Source organism: Lonchura striata, chromosome 7 (assembly GCF_046129695.1).
Source record: "Lonchura striata isolate bLonStr1 chromosome 7, bLonStr1.mat, whole genome shotgun sequence".
NCBI lineage: Eukaryota > Metazoa > Chordata > Aves > Passeriformes > Estrildidae > Lonchura > Lonchura striata.
In genome coordinates this window covers 6,227,789-6,249,264 of record NC_134609.1, presented here as the reverse complement: position 1 = coordinate 6,249,264, position 21,476 = coordinate 6,227,789, and the positions used below count along the sequence as shown (strand labels likewise).

General features: G+C 43.2%; 1 protein-coding gene across 1 annotated transcript; it reads right to left on the bottom strand.

Moving 5' to 3' along the window:
- On the bottom strand, nt 1–15,047 carry SNCG (synuclein gamma). The gene is made up of 5 exons (XM_021536142.2): nt 14,422–15,047; nt 9,361–9,402; nt 8,471–8,598; nt 1,503–1,580; nt 1–378 (listed from the first exon to the last, which is right to left on the bottom strand). The coding sequence occupies exons 1-5, from the start codon at nt 14,540–14,542 to the stop codon at nt 349–351; spliced, it is 399 nt and encodes a 132-aa protein (XP_021391817.1). The 5' UTR covers nt 14,543–15,047; the 3' UTR covers nt 1–348.
- Between the last annotated feature and the right edge of the window lie 6,429 nt (nt 15,048–21,476).

Sequence of the window (21,476 nt, the reverse complement as noted above, 5' to 3'; positions counted from 1 at the left end):
ACTTGTTCAAACACTTTTTATTAGTTTAAAAAAAAATATTTCCACAATGCCTAGAGATCCCAAGTGCCAGTGCATATGGATGCAAGACACAGACTCGTGAGTCCAACCAAAATACACAAAGCAACTGGGAGGCTTGGGAGGTTGGGACACATGGCCCAGTACACACCTGCACGTTACTTACAATTAGAGGAGTCTGGCTTACATGTATTGTACGACTGGTTTATGAGGCAAGTGCAAGACTACAGAGCTGAACGTAGTTAGCCTATGGACAGTGAGATTTTCCTGTTGTGGTGTCAGCTAATAGTTCCATGTATGCTCTTGGAATGATCTCTTTTGAGCAAGAATTCCCTAACTTGATGGATCACCTTCAATTTCACCCTGTGAAAGAAGATAGGTAAGAAAACATATAAATATTTCCAGTGGAAAACATAAACAAATTTAGGACAAAAATCAATGTTGACAGTCACCATACAAAATCCCACAAACAGCTAAAAACAATTAAGACCATTGTTTTTAGCAGGTGATGCAGAAAATGAATGAATTATCCATTCCTTCTGGAAACCAGACACATTCCTGGTGTAACTCAGATCTCTGGGGAAAACAAGGGTGTGAATTCACACGTTGTGGAAGTCAAGTTAATGTGGGGCCAGGCTCCACTGGTGAGAGTGTCCTGCTTTGTGCTCTTGGGTCTGTTCCTGCCTGACATCAGCACCGGTGCAGCCATGCAGCCAGTGGGATTATGGGGCCCATTTCTGGGATTGGCAGTGGGGCGTGATGGCTGGAGGAAGGTGGGAGATGCAAGATGAGACTTCCAGGAGCTTTGGGGTCCATGAAAACAGCCTGAGCTTCAGAAAGGCTGAAAACTGTGGAGTTTGGATTCATGCAGTACTTGTGGAAGGGACAGAAAAAGGCCTTAACACTGAAATTGCAAAGGAAATACCACATGAGAAGCGTTTGCCCCTGTTGTCAATGTTGGACAAAAAGTCATCCTTGTTCAAGAGCTGAAATTGGCCTAGAGACAAATTTTTGACTCAGGGCTTCAAAAGAATATTGCAGGTAGAACAGTTCAAAAATTAAATGAACTAATTTAAATACAGAAAAATCTACAGAAAAAACTAACTTGTTATCTAAATCTCTTCTAAAGCATGGCAGCAAACAGGAAAAAGCTATTCCATGTGATGACAGAACCACAGGATAGAATTAACTTTAATAACTTTAATATGTGCATTTATACCCCAAAAATCAACCCAAATCAGGCAGCAGTTTGCAATCTGTCCATCTGTTGTTCATGGAAAATTCGCAAGATAAGGAAGTGGCAAAAATGAGAACAGATGAGCTCGTTTTTGTCCAATAACTCAGGAAAGTGGGAACAGTGACGGGCTCCTTGCATGGCAGTTCTAGAGCCACAAGTGGCAAGGGAGAGGCCAGGGGAAGCCAGTAGTTCAGGAAGAGGCCAGGTGTGGCACAGAGAGCCGGGGCAGCGGGGCCGTGGCACCACTCACCTCTCCGCCAGTGCTTGCCGGGGCCCCCTCTCCCTCCAGCCTGGGCTGCTCGGGCGGCTGCGGCGCTGCCAGCTCCTCCTGCCAAGTCACAAGCAAGATGTTTGTCCTTGCTGCCACATGCAGAGTCATGGCCCTAATCTTAGACAGGCTGTGCAAGATGGGGGTGAGCATTACACATGCAATCAGAACAGCAGCTTTAATAGATGGCAGATACTGCTTGAAATACATTTTTTGTTGTGCAGCTGGTTTGAGCAGATATCTATGAAAAAGCCAGCTCAATTTCTTACAGCCTGGTTTAGGGTCTTTTTAACAGTTCTTTTTAATCAGTTCTTTTTCTATCATTGAGACCAGAGGCTTGACTCCATCAGTGTGAAGAAATTTGGGAGGAACAAATAAATTTATGTATAGCAAAGCTATACCCAGGCTTTCCCCACATTATCTTATCCGAAGCACTCATTGCACAGACTAAAAGCAATCGAAGATATAGCAGTACTGTGGTGCTTTACACTTCACATTTGCATTTACATTATACTCTGCATATCTACACCTTATAACTCAGCAGTGCACACTAGACCAAAGCAAGTAAATAGCCTCAAATTGTATTTTGAAGTTTTACAAACAGATTTTTGACTATTAGGTGGAAAGGAAAGAAACTTCCAATGCAAGCCATTGACAATAGCTGCAACAGCAGGTATTTCATAGTGTTTTGCAGGTGATGTTACCAACTGCTGTGTGAAATCATGAAGATCAATCAGAGGCAACTGCCTGAAATGCTGAGCTGCATTGGGAAAACTGGGGAACGGCTCACAGTAACACAAGGATCAGTGCAGTGCACTCCATCTTTCTACAGGGTATAATTACCTATTGTTCCTGTGGGCAGGGAGCTTGGCTCTGGTAGATGTGGAAAGAGTCCTTGGAGGGGGACACCTTTCTCAGGACCACCCTTGGGACACTGTATCCAAGAGCAATTGGTGAGCTGGAGAATCCCTGTTCAGCTGTTGTGCTGCTTGTTAGATCCCTTGGATGGTGCTCTCTGCCAAGACTGCTTCAGAAGGCTAAAAATCAACCATCTATTTTTAGAAAGGGAAGCAACTGAGTTTCTGGAGGGTGTTTCTAAGCTATGTTGGAGGAACCAGCACAATAGCAGGATGAAGAGGTGTCAGGCTGTGTTAGGGATGTCGCTTCACAGCCTTTTTCTCACGCGCTTCCACCCTGCCGGGAATAAGGAGCAGGAGATGGGGAAGGGCTGCATTCCTTAGCTGGGTGGTACCTGGCTGGGGATTTCAGCGACTGCTCAGGAAGAAAATATACAGAAGAGGACCATGTGGTGTAGGGGTCTTCATGCTGGAGAAGGAGCCAGAAATTCCTGGACACCAGCTCCAGCTATAACACTGACTCACAGAACAATGCTGGCTAAGAAAGAAGGGGTGAAAAACCAGCTTCCTTGGGGGGCAGAAAGAGTTTCGCCATTCCTGTCAGTGCTCATCTCCTCATTAAAAGGGGTAACATTTTTTAAGCTAAAGGCATGTTGAAACCATGAAATAATTAGTAATGCTCCTCCTGCTCTTAAAGGGCAAGCCAAATATTCCCCCTCAGAAATTTAGTACTTTCTTAGAAAAAAGTATTTTAAATGGAAATAAAATTAAATATTTAGTTTGCTATGGGCTATTTTCTTCTGGTTTTGGGTGGACACTTGAATCTTTTTTTGCTAGTCAAGAAAGAAAAGTGAAGTACTTGAACATAATAGTTAAGTGAAATACAAGACCTCAGAATTCCTTCCAAGAATAGTAAACAAGTTTTTAGATATTTTGTGTGTGTAAAAATATTTTTTATATAGAATATATACACCACAGGAGATCTCTGTATATAAAATGCAGTATTTTGCTAAGGTCATGAAACAGAGGTACATATTCAGCTCTCACTAATTAAAAATTCAACAAATTAAGACCTGCCATTTATAAAAATATTCCTGTGTAACGGTAAGGCATCTTAAATAAACTGTACCATATGCTTCTTGGTTCGGATATTTTTATAAGGTTTTTAAAAGCTGATTTTAAAGCCCAGAAATACTGGGAGAAATTAATTACAATTTAATTCTTTAGATTTCTCATTTTCACAGGTTGTATGAAATTACCTTTTTCAGCTCTTCAGCAATTGATATGTCCACTGTCTGAGTTCATATATGAAGTGGAATTTATATTTTTTGTCTATATTATCTTATAGGCCAGTGGGAGCTCTATTGCTGTCCCCAAATATTTGGATGTAAGCAATCTTACTAAGATAATTGTCCTTATATAACAGAGAAAACAGTCTAGATATTGGATACTGGAATATATACTCATCAAATCTCAACAAATCCAGTGGCAAGCAAGATTTCCTTATTATTATTATTATTATTTTAAGGCTGAAAAGCCAGAGAGGTTCACTGGCAGCCTAATGTGCTACAAATTCAAGGGCCCTCACAGGGACATCAATTGCATGAGGTGGAGAGGTTCAGCCTCCTGTAGTGCTCTTGACCTTGGGTGCTGGAGCAAACATGATGCTGCCTGGCAGCATCCCCAAACCACTCCCTAGGAAAACCTCAGGCAGCCTGGCAGGTCCTGTGGACGAGCTGTCCTGGACAGGTTTCAGGCTGAGTGCTCAGAGTGATGCTGACAGCTCTGCCTAAGGGGTCAACCCTTGATTAAAGTGAGTGGACCCACCAACAGGACAGACAGATGGGCATGCAGGATTCCTGTCTTAGCCTACAAATCCAGGTAGTCTTTTGTGGTGGCTTTGTTTTTATCCAGCTCACAGCCAGACTCCCTGAAAGTCTCCTGGGACTGCTTATACAAATGATACCTATTTAATGTGTATCCTATGGGATTGCAGGGGTACAGCCTTGAGCCATGGAGCACATCCATGGCTTTAAAGCTTCACCAATGCCACTAACTCAGCTATTTTGCATTGGAAAACGTCTGCCTGAATGCACTGAGACTGAGAGGGGAGCACAGAAAAAGTGCCTGTAGGCAGAGTGCCCCACTCCACGCTGCTTGTGCAGTCTCCCGTGCTCTATGACATGTGGAAAGATACCACTGGGATGCATCACTGCATCAACTAAGTACAGGGAAGCTTGAATACAAAGAGGAACAAGTTTCAATTATTTATTCTACCTAATTGTTGGGTCGTTTGGCTGTTGATTCCCCTGCTTCTCCTGCTTAGCAGCTCTGCCCTTGGTGGCTTCTCAGATGCTGTTGGTTGCTCTCTCCTTGTGGCACTTGCCCAGCCCAATCTGACTTGAACAGGAAGGTCACTCAGTTTCTGCTTCTAATTCCTTACATGTGACAGATTCCCTTTGCATCGGAGGCATGGCAGGGTGTAAGTGAAGGGAATTAAGGCCATGAGCAGCAGCCTTTCCCATTCAAGATGTGCAGTTGTTATGAAACAGATGAGCCATGGCGTGGGTGCGGCCCCCGCGTGCCAGATCAGGTGCACAGAAACGCGGTGATCCAGTGAACGCGCCCAGCGGTTGCACATAACTGACAAAAGCTCATTTAATTAATGGGTTGAAGTCAAAAAACAGATCAGACCCAATTCAAAGTGACAGAGTCATGAACTGACAACTAAATCATAAAAACTGACAGGACAAATAGACCTAAAGAGAAGATTTAGGTGGAAGGCGTAGGGAAGCATCAGTTCCTGGGGAAATTGTTCCAAACCCTGAGGGACATTTTGAGAGTGTGTGTAGGTACATGGGCTTGTTCCCAGCCACGTGGTGTCTGCATTGCAGCAAGCTCTGTGCTGTGTCATAAGGACGAAGCATTAATCCTCTTCTAAGACAGGGATATTTACTGGGTGGTTATCTCACTGGGGTCTCTTAATGTCCACCCCAGGGATGGGGATGGAGCCACAGACAGAACACATGACTGACTGGTTTCATTCCTTTTGGTACTGGAAAAATTGAGGAGGGTTTATAATCTCTTAATTTACAGATGTTTTTGGTTGATACTTAAAAACTCCCCTAAATTAGTAAATTCTTTCTTGTATTCAGCAGTGACAGGTCAGTGCTAAAGCCCTGTCAGGCAGTGCCAGCACAACGCAAGATTGTTTTCATCTGGTGCTTGGCACCCCTCCATAGGTGTAGGGTTACTTCAGCCCCATTTCCTTCTGTGTGGCTCTGAGTGCTCCCCCAAGGACAATAAGGAACAGCAGGCTGCCAGGGTGTCCACATTTCAGTGCCTGCTGTGATGCAACAAAGGGCTGAATTCTTTCCCATGGCCAAAGTCACCATCTGATATACCTGCACCCCACGGCTATCCTGAGCTAAACTTAATCCAAACCCCTTAGAGTACCCTTCTCTTTCCTAATGTGTGCCTGCCAGTGATCCCAGCTGTCAAATGCACAGACTAAATGTCAACGAGCTCTCTGTAATTGACGTTAACACTGGCAGTGGCCAGCTGGGGACATGCCGTCTAGGCCACTGGAGTCCCCAGCCCAAGTCACCCCAAGCACTGCTCAGTGCCATGCATTCACAGATCCCTGGCACTTTGAACAGCCCTTCTATAGCAGGGAACAACACTGGAGATCATTGAAAACCCAAATAAGATGTTGGCAAATGCTCTGTGCAATTAGAAAGAGGGAGGATAGTATGGAGCACAAACATATCTCAGGACTGGATGCCCTCTCAAACTTCTGGGGCTGAAATGCTTATGATTATCCCAGGACTGGAGGATTATAACAATGGATATTCACTGTTTAAACATTTAAAAGCGATACATTATCACTCTTAGTGCCTCTCCAGTGGGTCTCCCTCATGCATTACAGTGCCTGATGCTGCTATTGGCAGACTCTGGATGTATTTCCATTAGCAAATTGTGTAACATGATAGGAGCAGTTCTGGAGAAAAAGCAGCCGTGCTGAGAGCCCAGCACAACTCCTTATACTCCTTTCAGGGCCTTCCCTCTGGAGCAGCTTTGGCTCCATGGCTATTATCCATTAGCAGCGGGGATGCACTCGATGTGCATGTGGAGCCCAATCTTCTGTGTCTAGCTGGATCTAAAAGGTGTCTAGCTACATGCTAAATTATGGTGAGTATGAATAAAAGACCTGCACTCCTAAACTGAACTAATCCACCAGAACAGATGAACTTTCACAGAAACAAATGTTTTTTCTGAATTATTTTTTTCTCCTGTGATTTTTCTTGTTTTTCTCCATTTGTTTTCAGTCTGCTGCCTCAAGCACCTCTGCTGTTTGGCATGACACTTTATCCAAAGCAGTTTTCTGGCTCCATTTAGTCTTCCCTTTGTCATGTGACACATCCTAATTTTTTATTTCTTAATCAATCTCCATTTTAAGTCTATGCAATTGGACATCAATGGAAGACATCAGAATGACAGTTGAGATGCTCTCTGGAAAACCTGCACTGGTTTAAGCTCTGAAATTAGCTGTAAACTGTAGCTGTCAGTATTTGAGGTGGGGTTCTGGCTTAGGAGGAAAGGAGAAGAGGATTGCTACGGCTTGGTCCTTGCTGGAGGGGAAAGAGCTTTCTATCTGCAGCAAGGATTCCTACCACCAGCAAATTCCTCACTCTCCTGTGTCAATCACCCCATGGTCAGTCAAAAGGTAGGAAGGGGTATTCTGGCCCCATGGAATTAGGAATTGCTGTTTGCACTCCTGCAGCCTAACTGCTGTTCCCTATGGGAATAGAGTTTAAACTTATCCCAAGGGTTTAGCAGAACTCCTGCCCTTTTCACATGTTTTTAGGAGGGCATTTTGAATCACTTGTAGCTGCTGTTGTCCTCTTTTGTTAGGCTATTCTCTCAGGATTTATATGCTGCGTAGAAGTTTTGTTTCACATCACAATGTGTTTATGTGCAGGTCAGGAAATTAATCAGCAGACTATCTGAACAATTAAAACAATTTTGGCCAGCCTGGCTTTGTTTTGGTTCTGGGTTTGGGTTTGCTGGGACTCATAAAGTTCATGTGGCCATCAACAGCACTGATCACACTCTCTGAAGAGGGGAAAGAGACAGGCTTACCAAAGAGCTGCCAAGTATTGGCCTCCTGCTGTACAAATGGGTGTTGTTTGTTACCAAAACATCTTCTCTAATGATCAACACTGCCTTCAGCTAAGGAACTGTTCTGCTCCTTCAGACTCTCCTAATCCCCTCACTTGAAGCACCCCGTTTGTCAAATTAGGCTGGAGGACAGAAGATGCCTTGTCTGAGTCTGGCTTAATCCATTCACAGTTTGGGCCACACAGCCTTTTATCAATAAGCACTTGGTTGTTGTCAAAGCAGCACGAAGCAGAGCAGCAGGGTCAGGCTTTCTGCTGGAACCAGGCTTGCCTGGCTGGCTGCTGCCCTCTTCTGCCTCCGGAGCTGCCGTGGCCAGGGCAAGCCTGTGCCTCCCACCAGCACAGCACGGGGGTGAGGGCAAGTGCAGGCTCCTGTGCCTTCCCACTCTGCACATCCCTGAGCTCGGACTCAGTCCAGATGCTCACTGCAGCCCACACACATTTCTACTCAAGTCCCTGGGAAAAATGCTTTTCTACATTCATAAGAAAATGGAGAGCCAGAATCTTGCCAGCAGTGCCCACTGATGGGACAAGAGACAATAGGCACCAAGTGATTGATGTGCCCATCTGAACAGAAGAAACAATGCTCTTCTTTCCTGTGACAGTGGTCAAACACTGGCACAGGCTGTCCAGGGATGTTGTGGAGTCTACTTCCATGGAGATATTCAAAATTCACTGGGACAGTCCTCTCTCATTGGCCCTAAGGGGGTTGGACTGGATGATCTCAAGGCGTCCCTTTCAAATGCAATGATTCTGTGACTATATTAGGCATTATGTGAAAATATTAAGTATTATACAAAAGCAGATATTGCTGAAAACCTTTCATGAAATAAGCAAAACCATCAACTGTACATGTTTGCAGGTTAATCCAAAGGCTCTTCTGTCCTGCCCAATATAGAAGAAACAAACACACCTTTTTTACAACTCCTGTAGTGGCCACGATGTTCTCTGCTCCTTCTACAGTTTTGTTTGCCACTGTGTTCACGCTGGCTACTACAGCTTCTCCCACCATGTTGGCCTGCTCTTTCGTCTTCTCAGCAACTGCAGTTCAACAAAAACAGAAAAGTCAACTAAGACAGCTAACGAGACACTGCCAGAAGGCTGCCAAATTCCCTGGGATGACAAATTGTTGCATTGATGTAAAAGAAGAAATTAGCCCTGGTGCAGTCCTTGTTTGGATATTTTAGATGACATCACGTCTCAGTTTAGATTGTGTATGTGAGGATTTTTGTCTGGCACAAAATGCTACTTGTAGAGCAGCACTGCAGCCTGTCAGTCTTTGTAGGCAACCAGAGAATGAAAAATTCACTGTCAGATACTAAGAGACAATAGTGTAAATAAGGTATTTTGCATTGCAGACTGTGCATGACCTCTTCCAGGTTACTTTTTGTTTAATACCCCTTGGCAGAAAACAGCAATAGTTATGAAATTCTCCAGGGAAAGGATCCATTAATCTTCCTTCAGGACAATCCATATGACTGCTCCTCCTTGGAGTTGGGAATACCCTAGTAAGTCCCTGACTCTGCAACTGCCTGTCAGGACTGTCCCAAAGACCACAGTTTTGGCCAGACAGGATCTGATGCAAGTAAATCCCCTCTGCATGCTGGGCTGTGCACCTGACATTGTGAAATGTCTAAATAGCTGTGAATCATCCCAGTCTGCCAAGTAACCTGTGTTAGATTTTTTCTGACCTACTCTACTAATTAAATATTTTTATTTAACTCCCACTTGGCAGGGTGATGGCTCCCAAGAGGTCTAACAGTCACAACAGATTTCCACATCCCTGTCAGGTCGTGCTCTTACCTGAGGTCACACTTTGCACTACACCCTCCTTGGTCTTGGTGCCTGTGAAAGGAAACACAATCCATCAGTGCTGGAACTTACTGGAACTTAACTGGAAATTACCCTCTGATTTCTGGACACAGATGGCTTCCTGCTCTGAGGAAGTGCAGTGGGGAGCCAAGGTGCTGCTGGTACCTCCTGCTCACACACAAACCATTTGTAGAGTCAGAAGAGACCAGTTTCCCTCCCCAGTAAAGCCAGTGAGTATCATGAGTATCTTTGTGTTGAGAGTTGGAGAACTTCAACAGCAAATTCTCTGGAGATGCCTAGACCTGAAAAATCTTGATTATGAAAAATTGTCCCTGCAATATTTCCAAAATAAGCAGTTGAGTGGTGGTAAATCAACTTTAAGTTAGTTGTAAAAATGACTGTAAATAAAAACACCTGGTAACATCTTACCTACCTCACTCTTGCAAGACAAGAAGCCACATCCATGACTCTCCCCTGCCTTTCAGTGGGATACCTGGCTGCAGTGGTCATTTAAAGTCTCATTCTATACCACTAATAAAGACTGGAGAAATCTGAGACTGAATTTACAGAACCACCACCTACCTCCTACATACCTACTTACTAGATTCCCAGTTTGGTGCCTCAGCCTAGGCTGTAAGTGGCTGCTCACAGCAATGCACAGAAAACAGATGGTTTTATCTCAAATAATGAAAATACACCATATGTATGCTTACATTGTAATTTATCTTGCTGTTCTCAATGCTAAAAAGCTAACAGGATGTGAAGGCGTTCAGTTTACAACACAAATAGCCCTGAGGAATAATTAATCTCTGTGATTTTCCTCCACGCTTGAAGTGACAAGCTAGATATGCTTTCTACTTGATACTGCTGCAGATAAGTTAAATCATATGGTAGATGGGCAGTCCCCATGGTAACTAGGTGCTTTACACATTAAAAAAAAAAAAAAAAAAAAAAAAAAAAAAAAAAAAAAAGAATGAAATGTATCTCTGTTGGAAATTAAATAAACACAAGGCAAAATATTCCACTGGTCCCACTTTACTGTATATTGCAAATCATCTGCACCCATACAGGTTTTCTTCAGGTTTCCCATACTGATACAACAAAAGGATTTCTTTGGCCAACTAATAAAATTATAAAAATGGACAACAACCAGGCAGATTTTTGACTCCATGAGAATGGAGCACCCACGGGTGTGTTGGGAGAACCAAGCTACAAACCGCAGCTCATTAACAGCCTGAGAAGTAAAAAGGTGCAGTGCCCTGATAACAACAGGTCCAGCCCAGCTCTGTTCTGCCTGATACATGTTATGTATTGTTGAATATAATTCTCAATTGTTGATTTATTTTGGTGGTTGCAATATTTGCCTGGGGCAGAACAAAACTGTTCCACCACAATATGCCCTCAACATTTCACTCCACCCATCCAAACTGTCTTAAAAATCAAGCAATGAAATCTTTGTACCTTTAACTTGTTACTGCTGTAAGCTGAGTTCCTAGTGATGCACGTGATACATGTGCACTGCTGTGAACTGGATTTAATAATGGTGCCCATGACACACAAACATGTGCAGAAGCACAGCACTGAGCAGAGCAGGTGCAAGTCTCAAGCCACAGATGTGAGCCCCTGAATGGGCCAAACACACAAGGTTCAATTCAGACACCATCCTGCTTTGCTTTCCCTCCCAGCAGCATTCCAAGAAAAGAGTGCCACAGTATTGATTTGACATACAAAGTTGTCTCATATTAGACTCAGATGCTCAAGCTTAGCCCTTTGTTGGTTTTTGGTCAAACAGCAGTTGATAGGTAAGCAAAGTACATGAATAGCTGTATCAGCCTTTCATGCCTTTGCTGTTTCGCAGTAAACACTCTTAGTGAGACAAGAGCTGCAGTTTTGCATGTTTTTTGCCAGACTTCTAAGGTGACTATCTGGGCTCAATTCTTTTATCAAGAACTGAGACGAATTTAGGAAGAGGAGTGAGCAGGTGTTATATTTGTGGATGGAAAATAATTCCAGAAAGGAGGGATGTAGATAGAAGAAAAACATCCGAATCCATTTCATGACAGAAGCAATGTCATTGTGAAGAGTCACTGCTGCAGCCTGGGGAGAGCTCGCCTCAGCCTCCCAGCCCAGCCACACCCGATGACTCAGGCTCCCATCCATTATGCACCGCATGGAACCTGACCTTCCGGCGCACGCTGCTGCCAGCAGCCCGCATCTGTTGAATCAGAAAGCAATCACCTGATGCTCAATCTCATTTCACTCATTAGTCCTTGCCTGCAGCCTGCGTACCCAGAATTAAAAGTTCACGCATCCTGCCTCTACCTCTTTTGAGTGCCGTGAGTCTTCTGTAAGTGCTTTGGGACCGCCAGGGTGGGACCGAGGTGGTGGAGCACTATGCCCTGGGAGAAGGGTGAGAGTGGAAAGGGATATTTTGATGTGCATTAAATCCTGCAGGAGTCACTCAGTTTAAACACAGCTCGGTATGTTGGGGCTTTCTGCAACACACATGGTTGAAAATCATTCTGGAAAATTAGAAGGGCATTCTTCGTTGAGGCTTACTGGACTATAGCATTAAACAGTACTAATGACTCGATACTCTGATGTGGCTTTGCATTAAATTCATTAATTAACTTCAGCATCACTTACACCCCTATTCAAACCAAATTAAAAAAGAGAGCCCGCTGAACCAACTGCTGGATCCACACTAACCATGCAGGCAGGGATCCCCTGACACTTCAGCACGCTCAGAGGCTGTTAGAATTTGGAGAGCAGATGGTGATTTCACCAAGCACAAAGGTGACCCATGACACAGGACTTCTCCCTCTCCTTTCTGCACTCTCTTCTCTACCCCCGTGGTTCAGCAAGGCTGGCAGCAGGGCAGGAGCACCGCATTGCAGGCATAGCACAGGAGGAGGCACCTCCTGTCTGCCATGGGCTGTGGGAGCTGAACCTGTATGGATCAGAGCGGGGACGAGGTGGCCACAGTGTCCCAGTGACGCTGCTCACTCCAGACAGATGCCTCTGAGTGAGCATTATTTTCTTCTCCTGGGCAGCAGCAAGTGACTCACCAGACATGGTGGTTGTGCCCAGACGTTTGGAATCCTCCTCAGAGAGTCAGCAATGAGTTAACACAAACCTGAATAAAAGTCAGGGATCCACTTCATCCATCCTAGGCCCTGGAGATTTTGCTCTCTTTCCTGATGTTCTCAAAAGACCCTTGAGATTCAATAGAGTATTATTCTCTCCTAGTATCCAAAAATTCAAGTCTCATTACCTAATGCTCTAGATAAAGCTGCTGGGATAGGGCCCTGCAAAGGAAGAAGCAAGGAAGGAACAGTTCACTCTTTATGTGGCACAGAATGACAAAAGGCAGCTTGAACAACATACTAATCATTCCAGTTTTAACCAATATACCACACATCCACCTTCTCTGGTTATTAAAAAAATCATATTAAAACATTTTCTGAGCTAATCAGCATCTGGTCTTTATTTTTCCTGCCTATGAAAGACTGAATTTTCCCTAAAGAGCTGAGTTTCCCGATAGGAACTGAATCAGGCCAAGGCAAAGCTCTGTCCAGTGCATGACAGGGCAGGAACCAGCAGTATACCAACAAACCAAACCAATAAAAGGAGAAAGCACTTAATCCTCACCTTGATCCTTTCTTGATCCTCATTCAGAGATTAAGGTTTCAAGGCTTTTAGTTTTAGGCTCATAGAAAACTTTATTGGAAAGGTTAGAATGTCCTAAAGAGACCTCTTGTACAACAATGAAAAAACCAGGTCACAGTATGGAGCTGTACAACGTGACTGAAAAGAGATGTGAGAAATTATGTATAAAAACTCTGAATAACCCCAACACAACTCAGATCTGGAAGCAGGTGGAGCAGTAATGATGCCACAATGTGACACTTCTTAGACTGGTGTTTCACTTACTGTAGTTGGTTTAGTTGTTTACAGAAATGCTGCTTACCTTTTTTTCTTGTGGGTCAGCTTCAAATTGAAATGCAAACTGTTACATCCATTCATTTCCAGCATGTCAGTAATTAAGTATTTAAAAATTCAAGATAAAAGCATTACCAGACCTGTTACATACAAAGTTTGCATTTAATTTTTAATTTTTTATTTTTAATTAAAGACAAATATATATCTGTAGCTATTGGCAATATAGCAATTTTAGATATAGTAGCTAAGTATAGCTGTGGATGTTGCAGTAGGATAGCAGGAAGAGCCTGCATGTAAACTTTCCTACAAAAAAAAACACTCCCACATCCAGCAAAAATAAACAGCTGTGTGAAATGCAGTAATCAGCAGTGAGATAATCAGTCTTGGGAACCTAAGAGTCTTTAGTTTGTATTATATGGAATATCTGACCATCCAGCCATATAATTGCATGTGCTAGATAAGTGGAGATAGTGGGTTTTGAGGGTGACCTTGAAAGAGGAGGTTTCAGCCCATTAACTGTGAAAGAGGTCTCCAGGCAGGACATCAGGCACGCTGTTTTCCAGATCCTATTCTTTGGGCAAAAGGAATTTGGGCGTCTCTTGTAAAGCAAGATTAATGTGTGCATGGGCAACGAAAGAGGTCGGTGAACAGGAGAAGGATTTCAGGACAAACCCATTTGTTTGTGGGGAAACAGATGCATCCTGCAGTCCCCTCTTACTAACACGGCTGCCTCTTCTCAGGGACCTCCTCAGTGAGTCCCTCCCAGTGTGGAGGTGAGGCAGAGACCAGCAGTCCTTGTTTGCCTGGAGAGTGCTTGCCTCACCCTGCAAACAATCAGTGAATAGTCAAACAAACCTTACACCTGGGCATCTGCTCCGTAACATCATTCTGCCTTCCCTGAAGTTGTGGTTTCTGTGTCTTACAGCTGGGGAAACTGAGGCATGGTACCCCAAGTTTACACAGCAATTCTGCAAAGCTCAGGATTTTATCCAGACTATCCTGCTAATCACTCCCAAGCTTCAGTCACCATATAATTTCCCCAGACTTTCTCACAGACAATCTATGCAACTTTTCATGCTCAAAAGTAGATCAAAACGAGTTTTCTCTTACCTACGTACATTACCCCTTCTTTGGTCTTCTCTGCAGCCTCTGTCACTCCCTGCTTGGTCTTTTCTGCAGCAGCCACCACACCTTCTTTAGCAATGGAGAAACCTTTCTTAAAGACATCCATTCTTGTTGCTTGTTAGGGTATTATCTGGGATGGTCTGAATGAGGGAGCAAAAGCAGCAAAGAGCACCTCAAGGCTGGGACTGCGAGATGCAGCTTTACCCTCGGCAGATACTGAGCTTCTCTGGCAGGCTCTGCCTTTGCTCTTCCTCCTGTGCTGGATGAAGGCAGCGTGGCAGAGCTCACAGCCCTCGCTGGCTCTTATTGATGAAGTGTGCTGCAGTGTAGCCAATGCCCGTGTGCAGCTGATACTGAAATATTAATGATACAGATCTGCTTGGGAAGCTTTAATAAGGGAGGGGGAGAGGAGGATGATAACAGTGGTAGGTAAGAAGCTGTCTGGAGAATTTCCAGACAGAGAGAGCTTTTAAAATATGCTGCAATGCTTTCAGTGAAGGATGGTCTCAGTGAAGAGGGAGACTTTAGCAGAAGAGCTGAGTTCCTGAAAGGGCATCTTTCCGAGGCTGCAGCAGCAGCCAAACCCCAGCTCTCCTGGGCCCCAGAGGGCGGAGAGCACATAAGAGTACAGTGTTTGTAACAAACAAACAGGGTCAAGGTTTCTTGGTCTGCAGTTACCAGAATCCACCCTGCACAAAATGGTAACAAGGACATTATTTATAGTAAATCCTGAGAAAAAGGGAACCAGGTACAGCTTGGTGCTCAGGTGAAGCAAACTTGAGGTCCCACCTGCTGTGTTTTGTCAAGTGTGAAGTCATCCTGTATAAATTGTGGGGTTTGCTCAGCTGTACATCCCATTACAACGGTTCATTTCTGAAAAATCAGACGCCTGTTGGGGGAAATCCTGTTTCCTATTTGTTTCTGTGAGTTGCTGTAGACAGAGCCCTGCTCTGCCGCCGCAGAGTGAGACAACATCTCACACCAAACACCATTCCTCACGTCAGAGCTGGTGCTGCAGAGCACAGCAGGGTGAGAACAGCCAGCGCAGAACTGGCTGGGAAAATTTTACAGAGGATCCATCCAGCCTCAAGGCCTGGCTAGGAAAAAAAACCAAAACACGATCATTAATCACAGTTGGATATCCTAATGTACTTGCAGTTAAACTCAAAGTGTTTTCTAAAGTAGATCCTAAGTGGCTCAAATCAGTAGGGCCCAAAAAGTGGTGTTGCCCCACCAACACAATGAAGTTCAGTGCCAGCTGTGAAAGCAATTGCTGGTGCAGCAAGGTGATTTTTTATCTATTTTTTTTAATAGTGCCAGATGTGAAACTATGGAAGCCACATTGCATCAGCCTTTGAGCCCAAAGCATAACCTGTTTTGGCTGTTTTTCTGCACCAGGCAAACAGAATATGAAATTCAGAGGCTGAGCTGCATTTTGGAAAGATAGCACACCACAACATCATGAAGCACACAAATTATCAGCCTGGAAGTGTCAGATGGGAATGACTATACAGAAAAAACTCTGAACAAAAAATGTTGTATCTGTACATACATGCAGACATGTACACAGACAGTTCTTACTGTGAAACTAAGAATAATTCTTCAGTTTTTGGAAGTGCTTTTTTTTACCCCATACTGAAATTATTGGAAAACTGTTGATCTGGGAAATAACATATACAGTTCTTAATCCTTTTCTCACAAATAAGTCTCCTTACTTATAAATGAAGAACAAATTTCCATCTGAACATAAAGGAGCCAAATCTCTGTCAGACTAATGAATTTATCAATTGTTAATTTTAAAAAGTGCAGGAATCAGAGGAAGGCCAGCACAGCATACCAATTATTATAGGAGCTCACATAGTTCCAGAATGTTGCAGTCAGAAGTGGAAAAGGTTTTTCTTACCATCTGTCAAAATTCCCCCTAGGTGGTTGTTGCTATGGCTGGTGCTCCTCCCAAGGTGCTCTCATATTGAAGATATCCGCACCTTACTGTGCCATACAACAATGGTTTAACCTCACTGCTCCTGGAGCCAGTCACAAAATTGCCATTGATTTCATCAGGCACAGGAGTGTTGTTTTAACTACATTTGTTAAAAAAATGAATTTACCATCTTTGGGAATTGCTCCAGAGCCTATTTACTTTTTCACCAGGCTTTCAAAGACCATTAAAGCAGAGCAGACATTCCCAGGGTTATGAGTTTTACTGGTATTTTCAGGAGAACACCAAGGCTGATAAGGCTGAGTGGGAAGCATATCTTGATTTTGTTCAGCTATTGTTCTGTCATTGTGATTTGTACAATTCAGTTTTACGTATTTTGCGTTGCTATAAAAGGTAACAAATACATGAAATATCAAGCCATCCTGGGATGTGAAACATGAATCATCACCAGATTGAATTAGCCAATAGTCAAGTGGGATACTCCTTTCCTGCCTTCTCCTGTCCCAATGACCTTGAGAAAGCACTCACAAGACACATTTCAATGCTGTTGGATCCCTCCCAGGCAGCAGGCAGTATGCACAGGCATTGTTTTACCTTGAAACCTTTTTAGGAAAGCTCTGAACTCAAGACAACATTGTAGGCAATCTATACAGGGCAAGCATCCACAATGGCTCCTCAGAGTTTGCCACCTCCAGGTGACTGCAGGATCCTTCTACTCAGAGCAGAGGATTCAGTTCCAGTTTGTGGCCAATCCTAACTCAGACAAAACTAACAACAAGAGTTAACACAAGCTGCCTTGGCTTTAAGATTTTGTTAGGGACTTAACTTTCTGCCTGGGAAGGTTTCCCCCTTGTAACAGGTAAGATATCAGCAGAGAAAGGCCTCCAGCAGGCAGTTCAGAGGCCCCAGGTTCCTATCTCACCTGGCAGCAACCTCTTTTTCTCTGTTTTCTGCCTTGCAACACTAGGAGAAGCCGTTAAGCTACATCGCTGTAAACAAATGTGCAACTCAAAGTCATTTGGCTGATCTGCATAATACCAAAAGCAAGCCTTGTCTTGACTTGTGCAATGACAAACCATCCACTTGAATGTTTGAATTCTGGCTGCTCAGACTTGGCTACCAAGTCTCTTGCTTGATAACAGCAAAGTTTCTTGAAACTTCCCCTAAAATGAGCAGCTCCCTACCTCTCCTGTGTCTCCACCTGTCCCTGGGTGTTGGTGGCTGACACCTGAAAGCACATCTGTGCAACATCTGCCAGCAATTCTGGAATATGGGCAAGGAATTCTAACTCAAGTCTAGATATTCCCAAAGCAATGATTCAAGACAATGGAAAGAATGCAAAGCAGAACATTCCCTGTCCTCTACTGTCTTTTTCTTTGTGTCTGCAATAGATTAAACAGGATTTTACTTAATTTGGGTCTCTTCCTTCTTCAATTTTCCCAGTTGCAAGCTACTCCACCCACAAAGCCTTAACCTTGTCCTTTAACAATGAACTTATGCTGAAGGCTAACAGCTGACAAAGTCATTTTGCTGGATGAAAGGAGTGTGATTTGGTCATATTCTATTGAAGTATTTAAATTGTGTATGATATTGTTTGAAAGACAGGTAAGGAAAGGAAAGACAGACTGCTTTTGTGGCTGGTAAATATCCTTTTTTGAGGAAGTTTTTCTATGAAGAATAATATTAACATTAACAGGATTGAACCTTGTATATATAAACAAAAATCCTTCCTCTCTCTATTTCTGAAAACTTCAAAATGCAGAAAGGAGAACTGTCACAGATCTGTCATTTCCATGCCCTAACGAAAGCAAGCAGCTGTCTGACATCCTATGGCAAACAGTTAGGACTTGAATCCCTGCATGTATGTTTGTATAGGTAATGAGCTAATTTCCTTAGCCAGGGAATGAATAACCAGGGACAAGCCATTTTTCAGGAACACGCATAGGGATGAGCCACATGCAGTGCACAGAGTGCTGCCAGTACAGCGATCTTCCGTGACTGATCTCTGCTGTCAAATACCACTGAGAGCTTTTGAGCAAACCATTAAAAATACAGGCAACAAGAATTCATCTTCTCCCTCTGATGGACAGACCAGCAAAAGGAATTGCTCTCTAGCCCTGCAGTCCCCTCCTGACACTCTTCTCCCCGTGCTCTCTTCCTCCAGAGCAGCTGCACATGCATGAGTGTGCATCGGCAGCGGGCAAGGGATGAGACAGCATTTTCCAGATCTAAATCCCAGTGCCTAATGAGAAGTTATCCCCTTGCTGTGCTTGCTATCAACAAAACTGTCTTCCTAGACATAAAATCTTTTCAGTTATTCAATCTGCTTCAGAGATTTAGAACTGGGATATAAGAATCTAAAGCAACACCTGCTTTCCATTTTTTCTTGTCTTCTTAAACATTTTTTCAATGATTTTTTTTTTCCTTTTAAATACACATATTTGTAATTTAGGTCTATAATTAAGAGTTTTACAGAGTAGGCAGTGAATATGGAAAGACAGAAAAGAAACAAACAAATTCATCAGAATCTATTAAGTGAAAACTGAATTTTTAAGGGCTGTTTCTCCAGAGACATGCTGACTGCAACAGCCAGAGCATTTGCTTCCCAAGTACAGCCAAGCCATTTATCAGACAGGCCATTGGTCAAATGCATTGCTTGGCACTGTTTACTCCGAGGCTGCCCACCTCCTATCCCTCTGTAGCTGCAGGGCTCTGACCCTAAACAAAAGGAAAGGGGCCAAGATGAGGTTTTGTACCTCAAGCAGATTACCCAGGAGATGGTGCTGGCATCTGACAACTTGGTTATGGAATTGCAAACAGGACACTGAAATCTTGGGGCAGGCAATATCAGAGGGGGTTAAGAGCTGTGTTTAATGGAAGTGGTTAGAATGACCAGACAAGGCAAGAGCACTCCTGACACTTATTGGCAAGATCCCAGGGCATAAGTGATCGATCTGATGTAACTGGAAACATGAACTCTTTAAAGTCTAGCTTGAAGTCTGAAGAAGTTTGAACACTTTGAGGAAGTACTTCCTAGAAATAACTTGGAGGAAAATTATTTCCATTAATAAGAGCACAACTATTTCCATTAATAAGAGCACAAGGGGAAAAAAAAGTCACTAGTGACTGGGGATGAGCAGTGGAGGAACAATATCTTTTGGCTAGCTTTCTTAGAACCACAAAAAACTTGTGAGAACCACCAGGACATGTGCAAAGATCCCCATACCACTATTAGTATAACATCCTTACTGAATGGGTTTTGAGTACATTTTTGGAGTAACACTTCACTATAATACTTCATAATAATACTTTCCAACTGATGTTCCAAGCTATATTTTAAATTGATTTAACTCACTCATTTTTTCATTAGAGCAGTGATACCCAGCTCTGTAAGGTACACCAACACTAAACTAGGCAACTGAAGAGTGACCAAATATCTACTGATGTTGGTGCACAGATGTCTTTCTCATCTAGAAAATACCACCTAGTAGACAGTGACCTCAGAAAGTAATGAGCAGGTTGTTACAGGATATATTTCTCTGTTTTCCCTGGTTCCATTCTGAGGCAGCAGCTCACAAAAAACAAACAAACAAAAACCACAAAAGAACACACACACACACAAAAAGAGGCAAAGTTGTGGTGTGTCTCATTCCTGAGTAGGTACACTCCTCATACCTGTTCCTCTACAGATATAAAGAAAACTTAGAGCTCATTCTGCCAGCAAATCTGATGTTTTGAACCAACAGTATAACCTGAACATATTATTCAGATACCACAAATTGTAATAGCTGTTACACATAAATCTCAACTACTGGTCAGTAAGGAAGCTCCTTTGAATAATAAATGTCTTTCATGTGTTCATGGCAGCATCCTATGCTATGCCTACCACAAGGGACTTCATCCCTTGCCTTGCTCCATATTTAGCATCTTTCGTAACCACTCCCAAAAAACCATCATGCTAAATTATTAACCTGCAAATCTGTGCCTGCTGCACACAAAGGTACTGAGGACAGGTTCTTGCACCTGGAGGGGTAGCAGATGTTCTGAGCCAGGAAGATGGCAGAGAAATACTGCCCCACCACTTGGGAGGGATCACAGCCATGAAGAATGACTTCAATACCTGCAGCAGTCACTTCTCTGCAAGCCAGGATCTCACTGCAGGTCAGGCTATAAGCCTGTTGCTTGTTCTGTCTCATATTTGCTTCAGTTCCTTCCTGATAACGGTCTTAATATGTAACCAAATATAATGCTTAGGTCACATCCAGTTACTTGTGAGAAAAGCACATTTCTAGGTGAAACATGGCACATGAAATATTCACACATTGACATGTGTTACAGCAGGATGCACACAATTCGGAAATAAAAGCAGCAGGAAGGAACAGAGGGAAGTTGCTAATTTTTTTTTCAGTCTTCCGTCCAGACCTTGTGATTTCATCTCCCTGGAGAAGTGACTGCTACAGCAAGAACAGGTTTTCCCTCAGAATTAGCAAAATCTCTCCCTGCCTGGCCCCATATGTTGCTGTCACTGCTCTTAGGCAGCAGTGTCTACCACAGGTCAGGAAGGGCATTTCTGTGTTTCTCTGTTCTTTCCATTAAGCATAAAATAGGGGCATCAGGAGAGGGGTGCAAATCCAGCCAGTGAGAAGGAGATGCAAATTCATAGCCTTTACAAGGTCTTTCAAAATCCTGGAGATATTTTTCCTCTATTTTCAGCTTGTATTGGAACAAATCCATAAAAGTTTAACATTTAATGCTCTGCAAGACATACTGAACTTTGGGCTGATCATCTCACCATTCACACTGCAAGATGATCTAGCAGTCCTGCATTCCACTTCTTTTGTCAGAGGAGCATCATTCTACTTCACTTCATTCTTTAAAATGCCAGAGCACATCACCCTGCAAGACAGTGAAAGAAGAAACACAGTTAATGAAAGCAAGAAAACTAAAAGCAGCACCACCAGCAAAGCAAAACCAGTAAGAAAATTACATGCAACCTCCACAGACTTTAAAAAAAAATTATTATTAGAATGTGGTGACAAAAGGTAGCTCTTGACAGCAGCTCTTGGCTAGTAGTTTTTCTTTTAATGTTGATTAAAAATAC